Source organism: Marmota monax, unplaced genomic scaffold (assembly GCF_021218885.2).
Source record: "Marmota monax isolate L192 unplaced genomic scaffold, Marmota_monax_Labrador192_F-V1.1 WCK01_AAM20220418_F8-fsc00156, whole genome shotgun sequence".
Lineage (NCBI taxonomy): Eukaryota > Metazoa > Chordata > Mammalia > Rodentia > Sciuridae > Marmota > Marmota monax.
The window spans coordinates 3,220,375-3,245,624 of NW_026694013.1; the positions used below are offsets into that span (position 1 = coordinate 3,220,375).

Sequence of the window (25,250 nt, forward strand, 5' to 3'; positions counted from 1 at the left end):
ATGATTGCCTTTCACCAAATATCCATTTTTCCCCACAAATGAGTCATTTTCTACTTTCTGGAATACTCAAGTTCAACATCTTATGTTAAAAATTTGCCCATTCTTGAATTCTTGTAGCACTTTGGGACTCCCTCTTGCTTTCTTGCTTTCTATAATCTTTTAATTTTGTGTAATGGAAAGCAGAAACTAGGTCTTTGTACAAAATCTGCACTCAGTTACTAGCATTATTCTGCATAGGTCTTTTGGGCTGATAGGTTCAGGGATTTGTCCAAGGTCACAAAATATTATGGCAGAGATGGGTCACAACTCCAGATTCTGCATAAGTCTGCAAGTGGCCCTATTCTGATGCCTCAAATATTTTTTGGTAGGATGAATTCATTCTATTCACTCTCAAGTGGGTATATGTTATGCTCAATTTTTGTTTGAATTGTTTACTTCATCTTTTTTCAAATTATAATGCCAAGAATGCAAATGCTTAGTGATACAGTAAAAACAAAAGCATTTTCAAAAGCATATGATGCTGACAGAGAGGCCCAGGGCAATTTAGAAGTGATAGGCAATCTCACAATTATCTTGATTATTTTGAATTCCCATTGGTTCCTGCATTTCTGGGAGGCAGCATTTTTATTCCTCATTTTAAGAAGCAGCTTTGAGATGAATGTGCATTATTGCATTAACCTCCTCTTCCCTGATTTCAAAATTTACTGTTTTTCTCTGTTTAAATTAGAAATCCTTTTGACAGTACAACTCTTTGCATTCTATATCCCTGTACAGGCCAACTTTAGATAAGTACACATATTGTCTTTTACGAATCCTGCTTTGAAAAATACTTTATAAATTGAAAACACTGTGCCTATGGTTAGAGTGTCTATGGATAACCACCACATGAAGGTTTGTCTAAGGGAAAGTCCCATTGCCGCCATGCCCCAATTTTCCTATGTCTAAGGACAGGTGCTTGGACAAATCCCTGAACCTATCAGCCCAAAAGCCCAGTTGGGCTGACCACTCACAGATATGCACAGCCCAGTGGACTCTCACGACATGGGCCTCTCCTGAAAACTGTAGAATCTTTTGCTCCTTTTCTTATTATTTCCTAATACCATTGACTATGTGGGTTTATAGAGATCTGGGCCCTTTCATTTTTTGCAAGTAGGGGCATAACATAATGTATTCAGGGTCACAACCAGAAGTCCCATTTTTCACATGTGAATATGTTTATTCTGGTTTGTTTAAAGGTTTATTTTTATTGAAAACATCATGGAATAAAGATGCTTCACATAGTTATTGTATTTGTATCCAGTGGCTGCTGGGATCTAGGATTTGTGGCAATTCATGTCAACTCCTACTGAAGTCCATTCATCCTTAACATTTGACCCTTTTACTATTTTTTGTTTTGTTTTGTATCTACAAAGGCCATTTCAGTTCAAATCCCAATTCTGACCCTGATTAGCTGTATAAATTTGAACAAGATATTTAGCCTCTCTCATGCTCAGTTTTCTAATTTATAAAACAGAGAAAGATGAACTCTTGTGAGCTATTGTGAGGGATAAAGTGTGTGCCAATTTTTGCTTTCGAAGTCACTTTCAGAAGTGAGAGAAAACATTCAACATTCAAAATATAATTAGAAACTGCAGAAAACCTAAAAAACATTGCAATTATCACTACAATAGCCTTTCTGCTTGTGAGTGAATAACTGAACACACCTGGCGTCACCTCTGTGCTGCTGATGAATGAGAACCTGGTCATCAAATCTCTGCCAGGTCTGGATTCACAACCACCAAAAAGCTTGTATGCACCATGGGACATCTGCAACCTGGAACCACATTGCATTCTTCTAAATGAGCATGTACCAAAATTGGTTCTTCACTTCTTTGTTAATCAGTGGGAAGCATCTTGGCCAAGTTAGAAAAACAAATTTGGAGGCTAGCATTTATGAGGAAAATTTGTGACATTACTAAACACTGTGGGCTTGTTGTCCAACCTCTCACTAAAGTCTGTGTACTAGCCATTATTAAGAGCATGTTGTATGTCAAGCATTGTATTAGAAATGTAAGAGCATGTAAGGTAGCAGTCTTTCACAGGATGTTTAGAATGCTCATCATTGTAAGCTTAAAGAGAACAGTCTTAACATACTGTGGGCTCCAACTAGAGATGGCCAAGGTCTTTGCTGACTCAGAAGTTTCCCAGAGGACTTTTAAACATTCCTGGCCTTTGGACAATATTATTTCATAATAATTAGGCTAATAGCTGGGCTTACCACCAGCTTTCACCCTTTCACTGTGTCTCACAGTTTTCTCAGTGTCATGTGTGCAATTCTTTCTTTCTCTCCATATTGGTACCCTTTCTTTGTAAAGATAAGAATTAACACACATAAAAAGCCCAGAAGAGCACTGGATATACAATAAGTACCCAATAATGTTAGCTGCTGCTGCTGCTGCTATTGTTCTTTGTGTCATCATCCATTATCATCAATATGGGGGCAGATGAAAGGTATTCAGAGATAATTTGCAGATTAGTTTCACAAAACAGCTATATAAGATCTAAAGAACCATGGAAGTCAACCAATGTAATTTTGCCATTTCTGGCTGCATAAATTATAAGATTTAAATTACAGTTAATTCCTAGGTAAAAGGGGACATCCCCATATAGCCTACATTTGGCAATTTAGTTCAGTCTGAGAATCTTGAGTCTCAAAATTATTTGCATGAGTTTTCATAGTGTGACAGTCTAGTCACTTTATGGGTTACCTAAACCAGGCAAAAATGCAAAAGCCAATGGCATATTTTTTTCTTCAAGCATGAAAAGTCAATTCTGAGAAGTTGAAGTTTGAGATTCAAGTGTTAGTCCAACTGGGTTATCTTGACTCAGCAGCGTAAGTGATCAGAAGAATGCAATTGCTTTGTCAGCTCAAATTTGTTATTAGGTTTTTGCAACTCAGATCCATCTACTTTATCCTAGCCCACTTGGCCAGTTCCCTAGGTTTTTTTCCTTCCTTCCTTCCTTCTTTCCCTCCCTATACACCTTCCTGCTTGTTCATTGAGGCTCTATTATGTTGTAGACCTTGTTCAAGGTGCTAGAGACCTGTGATCAAGCAGAATTTCTACCCTCATGAAACATTCTAGTGAGAGTAAAAGTTGAATATATAATATGATATACTATCAGAAAAGAATTATGTGTGACACCTCATTAGTGTTTGACATGTTTCCTTCTCCAGAAGAGTAAAGAATCCTGGAGAGGCTCCAAATACCCTAGGAGTTGGATTGCTTCCCTACACCTATAATGTGAACTAGTTTTGATTTCTTAGAGGCCCGTACCCTTTTCTGTACATTTGTTATACGTGCTTAAATTAGATGTGGTTTCCCAAAGCTGACTGAGATCTTTACTGCAGAAGAGCTCCTACAGGTCCTCGTGCCAACCACTCCCTCCTTCCTCAAGCAGCTAATGAGCATGACTAACCCTTCTTTCTTAACTTACAGGCTAATGCTGAGAGAGACTGTAGTCTGTATGAAGAGCCCTTGAATGAAGCAAATGCAAAACTAGATGAGGCAACTCAGGTGGCCGATGACTTGACTGCACAGAAGACAAAGCTACAGAGAGGTAAGTGAATGTGCTGCCTCACATGTGAGTAATCCTCACACCCAGGAGACTCACGGAGGCACAATTGGGATGATAATTACCCACAGACTGGATGGGCATCCACAGACTCTAGTGGATGAATATAGCCTCTGCATTACCCCTGTCCACAGATACACTTCTGTCTGGAAAGGGTCACCTCTTTGGTGCTTCAGGAGGCTCTGCCCAGAAGAAAAGCACTGTGCCACTGACAAGCTCAAAGGGTCATAGGGGCTATCTACATTGTCTAGTAGGCATGAATTCTTTACAACTTCTGCATTGAATGGGCACTATTGCTAACTTTTAGTGAAGAACCTACATTAGTTTTACACTCAGTGAAAGTCAGAATCTGAACAATGGCCTACATAATTGGACTCCCATTATCTCTCTGGCCTCTTCTACTTGCTGCCTCTCTCCTTCTGCCTTAGCCACACTGAACTCTTTGCTTTGCCTTGAATACACCAGGTTCACTACCACCCTGGTGTCTAGGTCTAACAATTTCATCTGCCTGAAATACCTTGTTAATTCTGCAAAGTCTTGGAGATGAGGTTTAATCAAGTGGACATCTAGGGCAAGTCAGAATAGTCCCTTTGAGAAAGTGGCATTTGAGCACTGTCAACCTGTTTTCTACTTGTGCTTCTTTTTTCAGAGTATTTGTTACACAAACTGTTTACTTGACCCAATTAGCTTATTCGTCTCTCTCTGTTTGATATAAACCCTAAGAGTGCATGATTCTTCATCTTGTTCATTGGTACATGCCTATCATCTAGAACATTGCCCGGCATGTACTGGTGCTCCGTATACATTTGATAAATTAGAAGTAGTAAAATGCCCTGTGCTTTATTCTTTACTATAAACCACTATTTATATACTTTCCCAATGTTTTTCATTTCATTTTCACTATATTGTAAGCTTTATTGTATCTTGCCTATTTAGTCATTTATAATGGCTGCTCCCCACCCTGTAAATAAACAGACAATAGTTTATTTAACGGACAATAGTTTATTTACCCTATCCCTGTAACTTGACTTTGCTATAAAGAGCATGTGGCTTCATGTTTGTCTGTAATTAGAATTATTTTTAGGAACATATTTTCAGAGATAGAATTCCTAAGTCAATGGAAATAAACAGTGTGTTATTGATTCTCAGAAGCACACACTATTAAATACAAAATGAAGGCCATTTGAGTTGTCTGACATTGTTCTGACACTGGACACCTCTTTTTCTATATGTTAACTCTAGAGTCAAGGTAAAATTAAAATGAGTTAGAAACTTGGAAATCTAGCCAAGGAAAGTGTTTTGGGTTCTAGCAAAGACACCAAATAGGACCCTTCTTAGATTGTCGGGAGGAAGTGTGACACTTGGTCTCTTTACAATCCCTCAGTTTGATCTTCTGTACCATTTAGTATGTCATGTGTGGAATCCACAGTCTAGAAACAAAGCCAGGGTATATTTGGATATCTGGGCCTGAAGAAAGTTCTGTACAAAAGTTGTTTTAATAGGCACTGACTGCTTCTTTCTAGTTATTGGCACTAATTTTCCACTCACTTTTTTGATGAGGAAATTGGTGGGTAAGTGAGTAAAATGAAAGTGGGTGTGAGATGTAATTCTACTTAGGATGCAGGACCTTTTTCTTCCTTTAATTCTTATCTTTACCTTTTGGCTTTTGTATAAATTAAATTTTAAGCATGTACTTACCCAAGCTCCCCGCTCTCCTTACAGGGTCCATTTCCAGACTTTTTAATATCTGCTGCTTTTCTGCTATTATTACCAAAGTCTCTTTGTCATATGCTGTCCTCTTATACCCTGCTTCTTTTTTTTTTAATTTTTTATTGTTGGCTGTTCAAAACATTACATAGTTCTTGATATATCATATTTCACACTTTGATTCAAGTGGGTTATGAGCTCCCATTTTTACCCCATATACAGATTGCAGAATTACATCAGTTACACATCCATTGATTTACATATTGCCATACTAGTGTCTGTTGTGTTCTGCTGCCTTTCCTATCCTCTACTATCCCCCCTCCCCTCCCCTCCCCTCCCCTTTTCTCTCTCTACCCCCTCTACTGTCATTCATTTGTCCCCCTTGTATTATTTTTCCCTTTCCCCTCACTTCCTCTTGTATGTACTTTTGTATAACTCTGAGGGTCTCCTTCCATTTCCATGCAATTTCCCTTCTCTCTCCCTTTCCCTCCCACCTCTCATCCCTGTTTAATGTTAATCTTCTTCTCATGCTCTTCGACCCTACTCTGTTCTTAGTTACTCTCCTTATATCAAAGAAGACATTTGGCATTTGTTTTTTAGGGATTGGCTAGCTTCACTTAGCATAATCTGCTCTAATGCCATCCATTTCCCTGTAAATTCTATGATTTTGTCATTTTTTAATGCAGAGTAATACTCCATTGTGTATAAATGCCACATTTTTTTTATCCATTCATCTATTGAAGGGCATCTAGGTTGGTTCCACAGTCTTGCTATTATGAATTGTGCTGCTATGAACATCGATGTAGCAGTGTCCCTGTAGCATGCTCTTTTTAGGTCTTTAGGGAATAGACCAAGAAGGGGAATAGCTGGGTCAAATGGTGGCTCCATTCCCAGCTTTCCAAGAAATCTCCATACTGCTTTCCAAATTGGCTGCACCAATTTGCAGTCCCACCAGCAATGTACAAGTGTACCCTTTTCCCCACATCCTCGCCAGCACTTGTTGTTGTTTGACTTCATAATGGCTGCCAATCTAACTGGAGTGAGATGGTATCTTAGGGTGGTTTTGATTTGCATTTCTCTGACTGCTAGAGATGGTGAGCATTTTTTCATGTACTTGTTGATTGATTGTATGTCCTCCTCTGAGAAGTGTCTGTTCAGGTCCTTGGCCCATTTGTTGATTGGGTTGTTTGTTCTCTTATTGTCTAATTTTTTGAGTTCTTTGTATACTCTGGATATTAGGGCTCTATCTGAAGTGTGAGGAGTAAAGATTTGTTCCCAGGATGTAGGCTCTCTATTTACCTCTCTTATTGTTTCTTTAGCTGAGAAAAAACTTTTTAGTTTGAGTAAGTCCCATTTGTTGATTCTAGTTATTAACTTTTGTGCTATGGGTGTCCTATTGAGGAATTTGGAGCCCGACCCCACAGTATGTAGATCGTAGCCAACTTTTTCTTCTATCAGACGGCGTGTCTCTGATTTGATATCAAGCTCCTTGATCCATTTTGAATTCACTTTTGTGCATGGCGAGAGAAAGGGATTCAGTTTCATTTTGTTGCATATGGATTTCCAGTTTTCCCAGCACCATTTGTTGAAGATGCTATCCTTCCTCCATTGCATGCTTTTAGCCCCTTTATCAAATATAAGGTAGTTGTAGTTTTGTGGATTGGTTTCTGTGTCCTCTATTCTGTACCATTGGTCCACCCGCCTGTTTTGGTACCAGTACCATGCTGTTTTTGTTACTATTGCTCTGTAGTATAGTTTGAAGTCAGGTATCGCTATACCGCCTGATTCACACTTCCTGCTTAGCATTGTTTTTGCTATTCTGGGTCTTTTATTTTTCCATATGAATTTCATGATTGCTTTCTCTATTTCTACAAGAAATGCCGTTGGGATTTTGATTGGCATTGCATTAAACCTATAGAGAACTTTTGGTAATATCGCCATTTTGATGATGTTAGTTCTGCCTATCCATGAACAGGGTATATTTTTCCATCTTCTAAGATCTTCTTCTATTTCTCTCTTTAGGGTTCTGTAGTTTTCATTGTATAAGTCTTTCACCTCTTTTGTTAGGTTGATTCCCAAGTATTTTATTTTTTTTGAAGATATTGTGAATGGAGTGGTTGTCCTCATTTCCATTTCAGAGGATTTGTCGCTGATATACAGGAATGCCTTTGATTTATGCATGTTGATTTTATATCCTGCCACTTTGCTGAATTCATTTATTAGCTCTAATAGTTTCTTTGTAGACCCTTTTGGGTCTGCTAGGTATAGAATCATGTCATCTGCAAATAGTGATAATTTAAGTTCTTCTTTTCCTATTTTGATGCCTTTAATTTCTTTCGTCTGTCTAATTGCTCTGGCCAGTGTTTCGAGAACTATGTTGAACAGAAGTGGAGAGAGAGGGCATCCCTGTCTTGTTCCAGATTTTAGAGGGAATGCCTTCAGTTTTTCTCCATTCAGAATGATGCTAGCCTGAGGCTTAGCATAGATTGCTTTTACAATATTGAGGTATGTTCCTGTTATCCCTAGTTTTTCTAGAGTTTTGAACATAAAGGGATGCTGTACTTTGTCGAATGCTTTTTCCGCATCTATCGAGATGATCATATGGTTCTTATTTTTAAGTCTATTGATGTGGTGAATAACATTTATTGATTTACGTATATTGAATCAGCCTTGCATCCCAGGGATGAATCCTACTTGATCATGGTGCACAATTTTTTTGATATGTTTTTGTATCCGATTCGCCAGAATTTTATTGAGGATTTTTGCATCTAGGTTCATTAGAGATATTGGTCTGTAGTTTTCTTTCTTGGAAGTGTCTTTGTCTGGTTTAGGTATCAGGGTGATGTTGGCCTCGTAGAATGAATTTGGAAGTTCTCCCTCTTTTTCTATTTCCCGAAGTAGCTTGAAAAGTATTGGTATTAGTTCCTCTTTAAAGGTTTTGTAAAACTCTGCTGTGTACCCATCCGGTCCTGGGCTTTTCTTAGTTGGTAGTCTTTTGATGGTTTCTTCTATTTCCTCAATTGATATTGGTCTGTTTAGGTTGTCTATATCCTCCTGACTCAATCTGGGCAGATCATATGACTTAAGAAATTTATCGATGCCTTCACTATCTTCTAATTTATTGGAGTATAAGGATTCAAAATAATTTTTGATTATCTTCTGTATATCTGAGGTGTCTGTTGTGATATTGCCTTTTTCATCCCGTATGCTAGTAATTTGAGTTCTCTCTCTTCTTCTCTTCGCTAGCATGGCTAAGGGTCTGTCGATTTTGTTTATTTTTTCAAAGAACCAACTTTTAGTTTTGTCACTTTTTTCAATTGTTTCTTTTGTTTCGATTTCATTAATTTCAGCTCTGATTTTCATTATTTCTTGCCTTCTACTTCTTTTGCTGTTGTTTTGCTCTTCTTTTTCAAGGATTTTGAGATGAAGTATGAGATCATTTATTTGTTGGTTTTTTCTTTTTTTAAGGAATGAACTCCAAGCAATGAATTTTCCTCTTAGAACTGCTTTCAATGTGTCCCATAGATTCCGATATGTTGTGTCAGTGTTTTCATTAATCTCTAAGAATTTTTTAATTTCCTCCTTGATGTCTTCTATAACCCACTGATCATTCAGTAACCTATTGTTCATTCTCCAAGTGATGTATTCTTTTTCCTTCCTTCTTTTATCGTTGATTTTCAGTTCCATTCCATTATGATCAGATAGGATGCATGGTATTATCTCTACTCCTTTGTATTGTCTAAGAGTTTCCCTGTGACATAATATATGATCTATTTTTGAGAAGGATCCATGTGCTGCTGAGAAAAAAGTGTAACTGCTTGATGTTGGGTGGTATATTCTATATATGTCAATTAAGTCTAGGTTATTAATTGTGTTATTGAGTTCTATAGTTTCCTTATTCAACTTTTGTTTGGAAGATCTGTCCAGTGGCGAGAGAGGTGTGTTGAAGTCTCCCATGATTATTGTATGGTGGTCTATTAGACTCTTGAACTTGAGGAGTTTGTTTGATGAACATAGCTGCACCATTGTTTGGGGCATATATATTTATGATTGTTATGTCTTGTTGGTGTATGGTTCCCTTAAGCAGTATGTAGTGTCCCTCTTTATCCCTTTTGATTAACTTTGGCTTGAAATCTATTTTATTTGATATGAGTATGGACACTCCTGCTTGTTTCCGAAGTCCATATGAGTGATATGATTTTTCCCAACCTTTCACCTTCAGCCTATGTATGTCTTTTCCTATCAAATGCGTCTCCTGTAGGCAGCATATTGTTGGGTCTTGTTTTGTGATCCATTCTACTAGCCTGTGTCTCTTGATTGGTGAGTTTAAGCCATTAACATTTAGGGTTATTATTGAGATATGGGTTGTTGTTCCAGCCATATTTGTTTATTTATGTTACTAAACATGGTTTGTTTTCCTCTTTGATTATTTTCCCCCCCTTTACTGTCCTACCTCCCACTGTTGGTTTTCATTGTTATTTTCCATTTCCTCTTCCTGTAATGTTTTGCCAAGGATGTTTAGAAGAGATGGTTTTCTAGCTGCAAATTCTTTTAACTTTTGTTTATCGTGGAAGGTTTTAATTTCATCTTCCATCCTGAAGCTTAATTTCGCTGGAAACACAATTCTTGGTTGGAACCCATTTTCTTTCAGTGTTTGAAATATGTTATTCCAGGATCTTCTAGCTTTCAGAGTCTGTGTTGAAAGATCAGCTGTTATCCTGATTGGCTTACCCCTAAATGTGATCTGCTTCCTTTCTCTTGTAGCTTTTAAAATTCTCTCCTTATTCTGTATGTTGGGCATCTTCATTATAATGTGTCTAGGTGTGGGTCTCTTATGATTTTGCACATTCGGCGTCCTGTAGGCTTCTAGGATTTGGGATTCTGTCTCATTCTTCAAGTCTGGGAAGTTTTCTCGTATTATTTCATTGAATAGATTGCTCATTCCTTTGGTTTGAAACTCTGTCCCTTCCTGTATCCCAATGACTCTTAAATTTGGTCTCTTGATGTTATCCCATATTTCTTGGATGTTCTGCTCATGGTTTCTTAACAGTCTTGCTGAGCTGTCTATGTTCTTTTCAAGTTGAAATACTTTATCTTCATTGTCTGATGTTCTATCTTCTAAGTGTTCTACTCTGCTGGTAGTATTCTCAATTGAGTTTTTAAGTTGGTTTATTGCTTCCTGCATTTCTAGGATTTCTGTTTGTTTGTTTTTTATAACCTCTATCTCCCTGTATAGTTGATCTTTTGCTTCTTGGATTTGTTTATGTAATTCATTGTTGAAGTGATCTTTCATTGTCTGATTTTGCTGTCTGATGTCTTCCTTGAGACTCCAGATCATCTGAAGCATGTATATCCTGAATTCTTTATCTGACATTCCATCTGCTGCAGCTATTACCTCTTCTAACATTGAGTTGACCTGCATTGCTTGTGGTCCTTTCTTTCCTTGTCTCTTCATACTGTTCGCGTTACTTTCTACTTGGTGAGACTGTTGTGCTATTGAATTTTCCCCCTATATATTTATATTGGTCTTGTATAGTTGCAAAGTCTCCCTCGCAGGCACGGGCGGCGGCTCTGCCCCTCCTCCAATTGGGGCAATGTGCCTACCACGCCGGCAGGCCACTGGGCCTGCTCTGCCAGTCGGTAGCAGGTCCGCCTACCTTGCAGGCGCGGGCGGCGGCTCTGTCCCTCTGCGGGCCGCTAGGCTTGTTCTGTCGGTGGTCGCAGTTCTGCCTACTTTGCAGGCGCAGGCAGCGGCACTGCCCTTCTGCAGGCCTCTGGGGCTGTTCTGCCAGTGGGTCACAGGTTCGCCTACCTTGCAGGCGCGGGGGGCGGGGCAGCTCTACCCTTCCTCAGGCCGCTGGGCCTGTTCTGTGTGTCGGTTGCAGGTCTGGCCTGTTCTGATGGTGGTCACAGTTCCGTCTACCTTGCAGGCGCGGGGGGAGGGGGCGGCTCTGCCTCTCAGCAGGCCGCTGCTCCTCTTCTGCCGGTGGGTTGCAGGCCCGCCTACCTTGCAGGAGTGATTGGAAGCTCTGTCCCGCCGCAGGCCACTGGGCCTTTTCTCTTATACCCTGCTTCTAAAGGATACCAGTAGCACATATGATTGATTAAGCCATGTTAAATATGTGCTTGTTCTGTAATATAAATGATTTGTTGGTCTCAACATCCCAATAGATTTCTTCAGAATCCTTTTAAATATGATGTTTCACTCAAAGATTCTTTAAAGTTTGGTATCCCCAGGGTCCTCAGTATCTTTGGTGGGGTCTATGAGGTTAATGTTATTTCATCTTAGCACTTAGATGCTATTTGCTTTTTAAATTCTTTTGCCACTATATTGCTAGTGCAAAAGCATTGACAATTAAATCTTCTCTAGCCTTATTACAAATCCAGCCTGTAACACCATACTGCACTATTAATTAATGTATTCATTAATATGTACTCGAAGTTTAAAAAAATGGCCTTAATGAAGCAGTACAAATTAATTGTATTACATTTCAACTCAGAGTATATGTCTTTTTAATATTCTGTGTGACAAAACAAGTCTGCATTAAGAACTTCTATTTCATATTGAAGTAAGATGTGTGCTTTAGTGTGAGCTGAGCTAGTGGTTTTATTCAGGGAATATTACTTTAACTTGAAAGAACAATTGACAAACTGTGCTTATTCAGGCTTACATATTTGGCACATATTTTCTCAAAAAGGAACAAAGTAAGCCTGTCACTTTGAGAAAAACAACTGACAGTGTTTGTTGCCAATAATAACATGGGAACTTTTAGATGAGAAGTAGATTTCAGAAAGCATGAGTATGATGTCATGAGCTTGAGTTCTTAAAGACTTCTTTGATGAGATCAGTGGTGATGTTAACCAATATGATTTTTTTTTAGGATACTGTACATGATATTGTGATTTACGAAAAGAGATACTGTAGACCCTTTTTATCTGTGGGGAATTCATTCTAAGACCCCTAGTAGACATCTCACACCATACATATCCCTATGTATATTATGTTGTGTTTTTTTCCTACTTAATGACTAACAGGCAGGTGGCACATACATGGTACATATGGTGAACAAAGAGATGATTTGTGTCACTGGTGAGACAGAGTGGTACAGTGAGAAATTCCGTCACTGTACTCAGAATGGTGCACCATGGGAAACATGAATTGTTTATTTCTAGAATATTCCACATAGTGCTAACCAGAGTTGACCTTGGGTAACTAAACTCTCATCTCAGAAAGTAAATTCAAGGATAAAGAGGTGTGTGTGTGTGTGTGTTTAGTATTTGTTTCCTGACAGTAGACCTTAAATCCCTTAAAATCTCCAGAGTGTTAATAATGTCTTTTCTATGCTAATTAGGGGGCTAGGAGAAAGAGTTTGGGGGTTGTGGTGGTCACTAAATAGACCAAGGCATGATAAGAGGGTTGAAACTTTTATTCCCACCCCAAAACCCTGAGGAGGAGAGAAGTACTAAATGGTTGAGTTGATTACCAATGGCCAATTAAGTCAACCGTGCCTACACAATGTGGCTTCTATATAACCTAAAAGGACTAGGTTCCAGAATATCCTCATTGCTAAATATGTTCCTAAATGGCAGCCCTCCAGGAGAGGGCATGAGAACTCTGTTCCTTCCCACAAACCTTGCCCTATGCATATCTTCCCTCTGGCTTTTCATCTGTATCTTTGGTAATACCCTTTATAATCCCAAATGTAAGTAATGTGTTTTCCTGATTTCTGTGAGCTGCTCTAGAAGATTAATTAAACCCAAGAAGAGGGTCATGGGAACCCTGATGCATTACCATTCAGTTACCCAAAGGTGCTTTATCACTGAGCCCCATCTCTAGCCATTTTTTATATTTTATTTAGTAACCAATAGGTTTTAATGTAACAGAGTAAAAATGTTCACTGATAGAGTTGGATTACATATTGAAATTAACCTTTAAGAGACTTTCGGGCTGGCGTTGTAGCTCAGTAGTGGAATGCTTGCCTCACATATATGATGCACTGGGTTCAATCCTTAGCACTACATAAAAATAAATGAAATAAAGGCATTGTGTCCATCTACAATTAAAAATGTTTTTTTTTTTTTTTACAAAAGAGAAGCTTTCATTTATTGGTTTCTGGTGTTGTGTCAAATGATGGTCACAATCACATATAGAGACTATGAAAATATATTTCCCTTTTGTAACTAGGTACTGTAGGAGGTTGATTTTCTTTATATACATCAAACAAAACAATATATTATAGTAGATATAATATAAAAGCAAATATGAGACTCTTGCTGTCTTAAACCAGGGAATTATATATATATATATATATATACACACACACACACACACATATATATATATATATATATATATACACACACACATACACACACATACACACACACATACATACATATATATGTATGTGTGTGTATAATATACATATAAAACAATGTCAAAACAAAAATGTTTGCTGGGTTTTGGAAATAACAATTTTTCCTATTTTTTGTTTATATTAATATGTTAGCATGTTTTGTATTATTTTAAAATAATAATTTTTTTAGAAAAGAATACTGTAGAAATGTTTTTTTTAACACTGTCATTCCTTTTTCAGAACACAGTTGCTTGAAAGTATTCACATCAAAGTTTTTAAGGATTGCTTTTTGACTAACTTAACATCCTGTACACATACTGCCACACAAAAGGCATTAAAACGGGATCAAGAACTATGATATATAAAACCCTCCTTTACTTATTTGTATAAAAATGCCATCCACACATCTAAATAAGTCTTAAAAGTTATCTGGAGGCTCTAAGTATTGTTTGCAAGGTAAAGAACTCTAATTTGGATTGCATAGATGATAAGAAAGCCAATATATAGATTACATTTTAAAAATAAGTACTTTTATATCGGGCAGAATATGCAATGAGAACTCTTAGAACCTAAAGCAGGGCACTTCAGTTGTTAAAATTAGGAGAGAAATGTTATTCTTTTGGTGATTCCAATCCCACCACTAAATTTATCCCAAGCATTTTATTTCAGTCAGTTTTACAACATTTCTGTTTCTCCACAAGTAACTTCATAATTTTTACTTTAAAATGTCAAGTCATAAATTTTAAACTAAAAAGCAGCAGCAGTTCTTACTATACTCTGTAGTTTAAATGTGTCCCAGTATAGAAGCATAATTTCAATTAATCTGCTGACACTAACTTTTATAAAACTTACAAATATTTAAAACAAGGGGAACAGATTTTAGATAGTCTAGATTTAAAAAGCAGTTGCCTAGAAAATGGAGCCTCCATAACAAAAATGGAAATGTTATTGTCTGCTCATTATATTTCATTTAGTAGCTATATAAGAAAACAAGCTAATACCAAATATTTTTATATTTCTAATGGACATCCACTTTGAAAATAAATCTTAATTTTAATATTGATTTAGTTTCAAATATTTTTCTAACTACCTAGCTCTAATTAAATTCTATATCAGGTCATATTTTATGACTATAAGAAGCATGTACTGAGAACAATTATAAATATTTTAAAGAACTGGTATCCAAATCATTGGGCAAGCCATCTTAAAAACTTGAACATCTGCTAATTATCAACAGGTAATTGTTCTGAATTTTGAGGAACTTCAAAAGCCTCTTCTACTGATTTTCTTTCTTCATCCCACAAGTCTTACTGTTTTCAACCAAAAAAGATTTACAGGAATCAGAGCTTGTTAAATAGAATTGTATTAGTAACAATATTCATACCTCAGAAGATACTCAGTTTCCTCCACTTTGCTTGTTTAAAACCAGGCAGGTCTGAAAAGGTGGTTGAGACATTACACTAAAGATTTTCCTGGGTGTCCAGAAGTTTCCCAACATTCTTTTAGGATAAATGGAGGGGAACAAAACAGGAAAGAGGATCTTATCAGTCATCATAAAATACAGGCTCTGTATTTCTGAACAGAATTTTTACTGTTCTTCTTCTACTTTGCAAGTTACTCACATGACAAATAAGCACCCAAGTACCCCCAGCCAGAACAAAAGTCATTGTCTTTACATTAAAGATCTCTAACTATCATCATTTTGTATCTCAGTTGACTGTAATTTCAGTTAATTTTTAAATAACTTTAGAACCAAGAAATGAAGTGCACCAAACAACACTTATGTAAAAGTGAACAAATTTTAAATATGGGCTAAAAATGACTATTATAGTGAGCTTGATTTAGAAAAATTAAAATTCTAAGTAAATGGGAAATTTCATAGTGGGGTTTCATGAAAATTTTTCTCTGTATACAACAGAATCATTAATAGAGTAGTGAGTCTTATTTGGAATGATCAAACAAAAAATAGAAAAATCACACTTTTCCTGTAAAAAAAAAAAAAAAAAAAAAAAAAAGTTACACATTATATTCTGTAGGGGTAACTATTGTTCATGAAGAAATAAAGAAGTGATTGCTCTGTTGCACACCCAGGAACATCAGGGAATCTGAGCTCAGAGTGTTGTAAGAAGATCTAATGATTTTCTTCCTCTCCATCTTCACCATTTTGTTTCCTCTTCTTCACCCCAAAATATTCTTCTTCATCTTCTTCCTCCTCTTCTCTATCTTCAGCATAGTCATCATCATCATCTTCCTGATTTCTCCTTTTGATTCTCCTTTTTAGAGTGTGGTGCTTCATTATTTTCCTGATCAAATCCATTTAAGTGTATGATTTGCTGCTGCAATGCACACATATTTTCTCTGTAATCTTCTCTGACAGTTAAGAAACTCAAGACCTTTCAAATGTTAAAAATTTAAAAAGTTCCAGTGCACTGAGATTTTGATTTTGTTTCCACTCAGATTGAGGTAGGTAAAATTTGGATATTTCTCTGCCAGTACTTCCAAGTCTTCAAAAATTATGTTGTCAGTAAGTTTTAATTTTCTGTTTGTTTAAGGTGGGAAAGTGTGCCATGAATTTAGTTCTATGTTAGCTAGACTCAGAAATTTTAGAAATTTAAAAGTATCATTCAGACCTTCAATTTCTACATGAACACAGGCATTATCAAGGACTAAATGTGAAAACATTTTAATAACCAAAGCAGGTTGTGAAAATAAATGCTCTCAAATAAGCATTCTCTACCTGAGAATTCATTCTAAGTATATTTATATAAAATTTGTATTTAAAGAGAATGAATAGTCCTTGTTTCCTATAGTCATTGAAACAATTTGAAAATTCTTGAGAAATTTATTATGCATTTATTTTTTCATTGTTGTTTTGATTTTTATTTCCTATTTTAATAATATAAAATATATAATTTATACAGGGGAAAATAAAATTTAACTTTTATTTGCTTGTTTTTAATTTGAAATTAAATTTACTTTTAATTATAAAAACAAAAATTGCACACATTTATTTGGATACCATGTGCTATTTTAATATATGTATGTGTTGTGTAACATATCTACTCAAATATTTTTCATTTCTTTATGAAAATACTCAAAATCCTTTCTTCTAAGTTTTTGAAATATATAGTACATTATTGTTATCTATAGTCATTTTATGTACCTCTTACTCCTATCTAACTATAATTTAGTACCCATTGAACAAACTATCCCCATGTCTTCTTCCTCCCCACTCGCTGCAGCCTCTGGTAACTAACATTCTACTCTCAACTTATGATTTCTGGGGGGTTTTTTAGGTGCTTTTTTTGTTGTGTTTTGGTTTTTTGTACTAGGGATGAAACCCATGGCTTCACCCTGATGGACAAGCGTTCTACCATTGAGTTACATCCCCAACTCCAGTCCTGTACTCTCAACTTTTACTAGATAAACTTTTTTATTTTCCACATAAGAGTGCTGCAATAAATGTGTGAATGCAAATGTCTCTTCAACATACTGATTTCATTTTCTTTGGCTAGATACCAATTGTAGAATGCCTGGATCATTATGATAGTTCTATTTCTAATTTTTTGAGGAGCCCCCATACTATTTTCCATAATTGTTGGACTAATTTACATTTTCCCCAGTAAATACGTGATTTTCTTTTTTTGCATCCTCACCAGCACTTGTTAACTTTAAGTCTTTTTGATAATAATCATTTTTACTAGGGTAAGGTGACACGTCATAGTTTTGATTTACATTTTTCTGGTAATGATGTTGAACGTTTTTTCACAAACCCATTGCCATTTGTATATCCTCTTTTGAGAAATCTTTAGGTTTATTGCCCAATTTTTTAACCAGGATATTTGATATTTTGCTATTGAGTTTTTTTTATCACTCAACAGGTATCAGTTTTTATAATATTGACTTTTCTCCTGTATCTCTGTCAATGAATTTTACACACATACACACACACACACACACACACACACCACAAAGTAAAAAAAAGGGCATGAATAATTATTATTTTTTCTCATTTCTTTTAGCTGTCAATACTACTGATTCTGAAGCTTGTTTAAGAGATGAAAACAGTTTTAGTGTATATTTTATTTATCTTATGCTACAGCTTATTCTGTTCATGATCATATTTATTTTTATGTCTTTTTAAATTTGTTCTAAATAGTAATACATGACAGTAGAATGCATTTTGACACATCATGCATAAATGGAGTATTTTATCCCTCTTCTGGTTGTACATGATGTAGAATTATACCAGTCGTATAGTCATATATGTACATAGGGTAATAATGTCAGATTCATTCTACTGTCCTTCCTACTCGAATACCCCTCCCCTCCCTTCATTCCCTTCTACCTAATCCAAAATAACTCTATTCTTCCTTAGCCCCTTCCCACTTACTATGAATTAGCATCCACATATCTGAGAAAACATTTGACTTTTTCTTTTAAGGATTGGATTATTTTGCTTAGCATGATATTCTCCAACTCCATCCATTTATTGACAAATGCCACAATTTCATTCTGCTTTAAGGCTGAGTAATATTCCCTTGTGTATATATACCACATTTTCTTTATCCTTTCATCTATTGAAGGACACATAGGTTGATTCCATAGTTTAGCTATTGTGAGTTGAGCAGCTGTAAAAATTCATGTGGCTGTATCATTGTAGGCCCAAATCTTTACCATGTCATCCTAGGATCTGACTTCCTTAATAAGACTCCTAAAGCACAAAAAGTAAAATCAAAAATTAATAAATGGGATGCATTCAAACTAAAAAGCTTCTTCTCAGCAAAGAAAACAATTAAGAACTTGAACAGAGAGCCTACAGAATGGAAGAAAATCTTTACCACACACACCTCAGAGCATTAATCTCCAGGATATATAAAGAATTCAAAAAACTGAACACTAAAAAAACAAATAATTCATCAATAAATGGGCTAAGGAACTGAACAGACACTTCACGGAAGAAGAAATGCAATTGATCAACAAACATGAAAAAATGTTCAACATCTCTAGCAATTAGAGAAATGCAAATCAAAACTACTCTAAGATTTTGTCTCACTCCAGTTATAATGGCAATCATCAAGAATACAAACAACAATAAATGTTGGTGAGAATGTGGGGAAAAAGGTACTCTTATACATTTCTGGTGGGACTGCAAATTAGTGCAACCATTATGAAAAGTGGTATAGATATTCCTCAGTAAACTTGGAATGGAACCACCATTTGACCCAGCTATCCCACTCCTCAGTTTATACCCAAAGGATTTAAAATCAGCAAACAGTGACACTATTAAGTTTTTGAGTTCCTTAAATCCTTGTAATAAGCCTAAGGCCTGGACCTAATTCCATCTTCTTTCCTCATGTAGGAGACATCTCTCTCTAAACTGCTTGGAGTTCAGGGAAAGATGACATAAATAACTCCTTCCTGTCTTTTTCAATGCTTCTTTTTTTTTTTTAATGATTATACTAAAACCAGGAACTTTGGTCTTTCACTAGGCCTATATAACTCTTGTGAAAGTAGTTTGGTATGTGAATAGCTGTTCAAATTGCTGTTTTAAGTTTCTCTGCTATCATTTTAATATATTATGTAGTATTATGAAATAATCTCTTTGAGGTCTTCAATAATGTTTAAGCAGATAAAGAAATATCAAAAGGTCTGGGAACTGCTATTTTAGTCAGCTTTTTCCACTGCTATGACTATAGGACCCAATCTGAACAATTTTAAAGGAGAAAAAGTTTATTTGGAGGCTATGGTTTCTGAGGTCTCAATCCATAGACAGCCAGGTCCATTCCTTGGGGCTTAAGGTGAGGCTGAACCTCATGATGGAAGAGTATGGAGGAGGGAAGCAGTTCACATGGTGATCAGAGAGCAGAGAAAGAATCTACTCTCCAGATACAAATATTTCCCACAAAGCCACGTCCCCAGTGCTCACCTCTTCCAGATACGATCACTTAATCACATCAGAGGATTAATTCATTGATTGGGTTAATGCTCTCACAACCTAATCATTTCTTTTCTAAACTTTCTTACATTGTCTTACTTGTGAGCTTTTGGAGGATGCTTCACATACAAACCATAACAACTGCTGCTTTAATGTTGAGAGCTTTAGAACTTGATAGAGCTTTAGAACTTGATCCTTCCTTTAATGATGAGAGCTTTAGAACTTGATAGTAGCAAGGGGGAAGTACAAAAACAAAAACAGGGACCTTTTATTGTTGTATTCATCATACTATAAGAATAATTAGTTTTTACATGTTTTGCCTCAGCTTTTAATACCATTCCTAATAATCATTGTATTTCTACCCTGTGATAATAAAATAAATCAAGCAAAGAGCTAGAATGTATTAGAATTTCCCCCTCTCATGGTCACATTTGTTACCATTAAATGACTCTTATTCATTTAGCAATTCAATCTACAAAATACATTCACATCAGTTTTCAATATCAATTCTTTATTCCACCATTCTCTATCGTAGGTTGAATCTGAAATGTCTCCCATAGGCCCATGGGTTAAAAGATTGGTCCCCACCTTGACACCATTGGGATGTGATAAAAACATTAAGTATAAGCTATTGGGAGGTCTTGAGGTCCTTGGGGCCACGCCCGTTTAGGGGATTGTCAGATCTTAGTACCTTTCTCCTCTTCTCTTTCACTTTCCAGCCATGAAATAAGCAATTTTGCTGTGCCACATGATCCCACCATGATTCGCTGCCTCCCTAAAAGCAACTAATGATGGGCTGAATTCTCTAAAATTGTAAACCAAAATAAATATTTTCCCTGCATAAGTTGATTATCTCAGGTACTTTTCATAGTAACAGAAAGCTGATTAATACATTAGCTTAATTTACAAATGAAGCAAAAATAAAATTACCTTAAAAATTATATATCCATAAATTGGGAGAGCCACATATAATAAATAAGGGAGTATGACAGAAGAAAGAGATAGTGATATTCTTATGGTAAGAACTTCATTTGAATCTATGATATTTGTCTCATGTTTAAGTGAGTTTCCCTGTTTCTTCCTTTACAAAATGAATAATATAATACTTTCATTACCAAGAAGTTGTGAGAATTAACCTAGATAACATGCATAAAGTACCTAGAGCATAGAAAGATTTTCAATAATAGTAGCTATTATCTGTTATTGACTCATACTAGTAAGACGTCAGTTCTGTTTTTAGGGTTCTCGTGTGTCCTTAGCAGATTTATTGCCATGGTTTTGATGATAATAGAATGCTTAGAGTCTTCCTAAATATCAAACAACTGTGGGTAGTAGTCATTTTGAGTGTCCTTAAAAATCAATAAGCCAATTAGAGGTGACAATCTCTTATTATTTTGTGAAATCTTTCTGTATTGTGTTCCTAAAGAGACTGGAAGAAAAGGGGGCTCTCATAAGCCAATTTACCAGGGAAAAGAGCACTTTTACTCAGTAAATTAAAGAACTGAGAGGGCAGCTAGAGTAGGAGATCAGGGTAACATACTTATTATTTCCTAACATTAATTGTGTTTTTAAGAAATTTTGTTCAAACACTTGTAATCCTAGCAGCTCAGAAGGCTGAGGCAGGGGGATCAAGGGTTCAAAGCCAGCATCAGCAACTTAGCAAGACCCTGTCTCTAAATAAAATATTAAAAATGGCTGGGGATACAGCTCAGTGGTAGAGCACCTCTGGGTTCTTACATACTCCACCCCCCAAAGAAAGATGAAGAGAAAGTGCTATAGATGTAATGGGGAAAAAAAAAAAAAACATATTGGACCTTGTAAGTACTAGGAAGTGATCAAAATCACTTCTATAGTTTACCAAATTTAGAGTAAGCAGTGTATATGCTTCCATTTTGCATTGTTAACTGAACAGAATGTCAGTAAGTCTCTATGAATTTGATTCTGCTCACTGAAAAGCACATAATTACACAGAAAAGTAGAATGGAAAAAAGTGGAGATGAGTTACCTAAATATTATTTTACTTTGAGTTGTAGAAAGTAGTCATTTTTTTCCTATGGAATAAATAATGTTAGCAGGGACCCAAAGGAAAATTACTCTTTAGGGTGAAAGCAGAGTGAAAAGATGAAAGATGAATTTTTTAAGTTCAGGTGTTTCAGGCTAATTATTAGTTTATGTTCAAGTATCTTTTTACTATGACCCACAGTACCTCACTTATACATGATCTGACTAAAAGGCGCGCGCACACACACACACACACACACACACACACACACACACGGCCCGCTTGTGCAAGAAGGATTCCCACTGGTCTCTTCTCAAGAAAATTTTCACTCTAACTTCACTGAGCCTGAGATGGCTGTGGTCTTACAAGCTCTGAGATGCCCTCTCGGGAGCTTTATTTGTTTCACCCCTGTGATCAAAATAGCTAACAAGCAACATGGAAGAGGAAAAATTTATTTTGGCTTATGGTTTTAGAAGTTCAGTCCATGATTAGTGGGCTCCAAGGTAGAAATATCATGGAGGTAGAACATAGTAGAGGAAAGCTGCTCAGCCCATAGCAGCTGGGGAAGCAAAGAGATTGACAAAGAAGCTAGGGACAAGATATAGCCCCAAAGGGCATGCTTCCAAAGACTACTTTCTCCAGCCACACCCACTTGCCTACAGTTAAGAAATTGGCAAAGAATCAGAACAGGCATTCCTTTAAGGAAGAAAAGCAAAGGGCAAACAAGTTTGTGAAAACATGCTAGGCATATCACCTCATAGTTCATTCAAATTATTAATTCATCAAATGGATTGATTCACTGATGAGGTCAAAGCTCTCATAATCCATCATTACCTAAAAACCCCACTTCAGAACCTTGATGCATGGATGACCAAGCTTCTAGCACATGGACTTTATGGAGGACATTCTACATACAAACCATAACAATTATTGTACAATATTGTTCTCTCATTCTACTTCATTTCTATATCACATATAAGTTTTTTATTTATTTTAATTAGGTATATATGACAGCAGAATACATTTTGATTAACTGTACACAATTTCAGCACAATTTTTCATTTCTCTGGTTGTACACCTTGTAGCATCGCACCATATGTGCAGTCATACATGTACCTAGGGTAATGATGTTCATCTCATTCTATCATTTTTCCTGCCCTATTCCCCCTTCCTTTTGCCCAATTAAAGTTCCACCATCCTTCTCTTTCCTCCTCCTACCCCATTATGGATCAGCATCCACTTATCAGAGAAAAAATTCAGCCTTTGGTTTTGGGGGGATTGGCTTACTTTGCTTAGCATGCTATTCTTCAACCCCATCCATTTACCTGCAAATGTCATAATTTTATTCTCTTTTAATACTGAGTAAGATTCCATTGTGTATATATACTACAGTTTATTTATACATTCATCTATTGAGTGGCATCTAGGTTGGTTCCACAGTTTAGCTATTATGAATTGAGCTGCTATAAACATTGATGTGGCTGCAGTATTATAGTATGCTGATTTTAAGTCCTTTGGGTACAGAACGAAGAGTGGGTTAACTTGTTTCAAATGATGGTTCCATTTCTTTCCTTTGAATCTCCATGTCTTCCTCTATCCCAATAAATCTTACATTTTGTCTTTTGATGCTATCCCATAATTCTTGGATGTTCTGTTCATAGTTTCTTATCATCCTCACTGAGTGGTCAACTTTATTTTCAAAATTGTACATTTTGTCTTCATTGTGTAATGATCTGTCTTCCAAGTGACCTAGTCTGTTGGTGATGCTTTCTATTGAGTTTTTTAATTTGGTTTATTTTTTACTTATTTTCAAGAATTTATGATTTTTTTCAGAATCTTTATATATTGAAGTAATCTTTTGCTACCTGTATTTACTCCTTTATCTCTTTGTTGGTGTGATCAATGGTTGCCTGTATTTGTTCCCTTATCTCTTTGTTGGTGTGATCAATGGTTACCTGTATTTGTTCTCTTATCTCTTTGTTGGAGAGATCAATTTTTGCCTGTATTTGATCACTTAGGGCATTCTTTTTATTTTGCAGATCATTTTAATTATGTAAATTCTGAACTCCTTCTCTGACATTTCATCAATTGCTCTGTCCATGGATTCATTATTGTAGTATCTTGGTTCGTTTGGGGCACTTTCTTCCCTTGTTTTTTCATGTTGTCTATGTGTCTTCCTTTCTTGCAGTGTGGATCTGAGATATGACAGTTTCTTCCCTATATTCTTGTAGTACCCATGTAGATTGTCTGTCCCTCACCTTGATGTTGGGCTTCAAGACCCTGCTGGTGTCTTTCAGTGTATGCTACTGCAACTAAAGATGGTGGCAGCAATAGCTTAGGTAACTCAAGATAATAGTGGAGGTGCCCCAAGATATATGCAATGTCTTACAGAGATAGGGCTGAAAGAGTGGGCCTTACAATGTCTTTGGGCTGCCTATTTGGACATTAAGCTGTCTCCAGGCATTGTCTGTTCTCCCTAGATGGAGGCTACTGTGTGGGGAAGGCTATGTCCCAAGATGTAGGTGGGCTAGGCCTAGGCTCCAGGTGAGGCTGCAGGTCTGTGGGGGCCTGGGCCCTGGCCCTGGCCCTGTCTGCAGGTAATTAGGAGCCATTCTGGGCCTCTAAGTTTTTAAATTACTACCACTGTTTTTACATCAGACGCTTTTCTAGATACTTCTATCATGTTATCTTATGTTTTGTATCAGTTTTATTAAGCAGGTAGAATTCATTATACATGAAGAAACAACGGCTGTAAGAAGATAACTTGATGAAGGTCACAGAGCTAGAGATGCAATGTGAAGGAATTTGCATAGTGAGATGTCTTGATTTACATTTTAGAAAATCTTTCTGGCTGCCTTCACAGGGGCTTCCTATTGGTCTACAAAGCCACCTTGATTGAGCTCCAGTCTCCTCTTGTGAACTTACCTCACACATCTGCTTCCTTCATTAATCTCCTCCAGTTCCCCTGGCTTTCTGTCTGCCTCTTAAATAAGCCTTTATAATTCATACCTTAGAATTGTTTTAACTGCTATTTCCATTGCTGTTCCCTCCCCAGAGTTCTTTGAGGAAGGATGAGAAGACAAATATTATATATCATGTTGGGTTTTTTAGAACTACTAGAATGTCTATTAATAAGTTTACATGATGACTTTTGTGTATTCCCTTATTCTTTTTTTGGTTCCTTAAGGCAAAGACTTTGTCTTTATCTCCTTTACTTCTATAATACTAATGCCTAAAATGGGTACTCAAAAATACATGTTAAAGAAGAAGAGAGATAATTTTAATCCAAGTTTACCTGATTCCAAATCCTGTGTCCTGCTCAGACTCAACTTGTATCAAGCCTCCTCATTCACTGCCCAAGGATGCCTGTCTGGCTGAGGGTGCCATTAAATAAGCTTTGTGCTCAGAGCTGCAGTTGCCTAAGATGATTCTGCTTTTAATTTGCGAAATGGACCCATGAAGATTGGTCAAGTCTCTGTTATTCCTACTATATGAGGTCACCTCCCAGGAATAATGCTGATTGGTTGGCTAGACCACAATTTAATGACAGAAATTTTCATTAAACTCAGCAGGAGCTACTACTATACTATACAGATAGTTATCTAAATTTAAACATATATTAATCAAAATGAAA

At 36.4% G+C, this 25,250-nt stretch overlaps 1 protein-coding gene across 1 annotated transcript in view; it reads left to right on the plus strand.

The window, feature by feature from the left end:
- The window catches only part of Myh15 (myosin heavy chain 15), a 161,136-nt gene that overhangs the window by 103,469 nt on the left and 32,417 nt on the right, over positions 1 to 25,250 (plus strand). Inside the window, 4 exon segments of the mRNA XM_058585464.1 lie at positions 3,477 to 3,601; positions 11,532 to 11,541; positions 21,041 to 21,145; positions 21,482 to 21,489. Of these exon segments, the coding sequence (XP_058441447.1) occupies positions 3,477 to 3,601; positions 11,532 to 11,541; positions 21,041 to 21,145; positions 21,482 to 21,489 (248 nt within the window).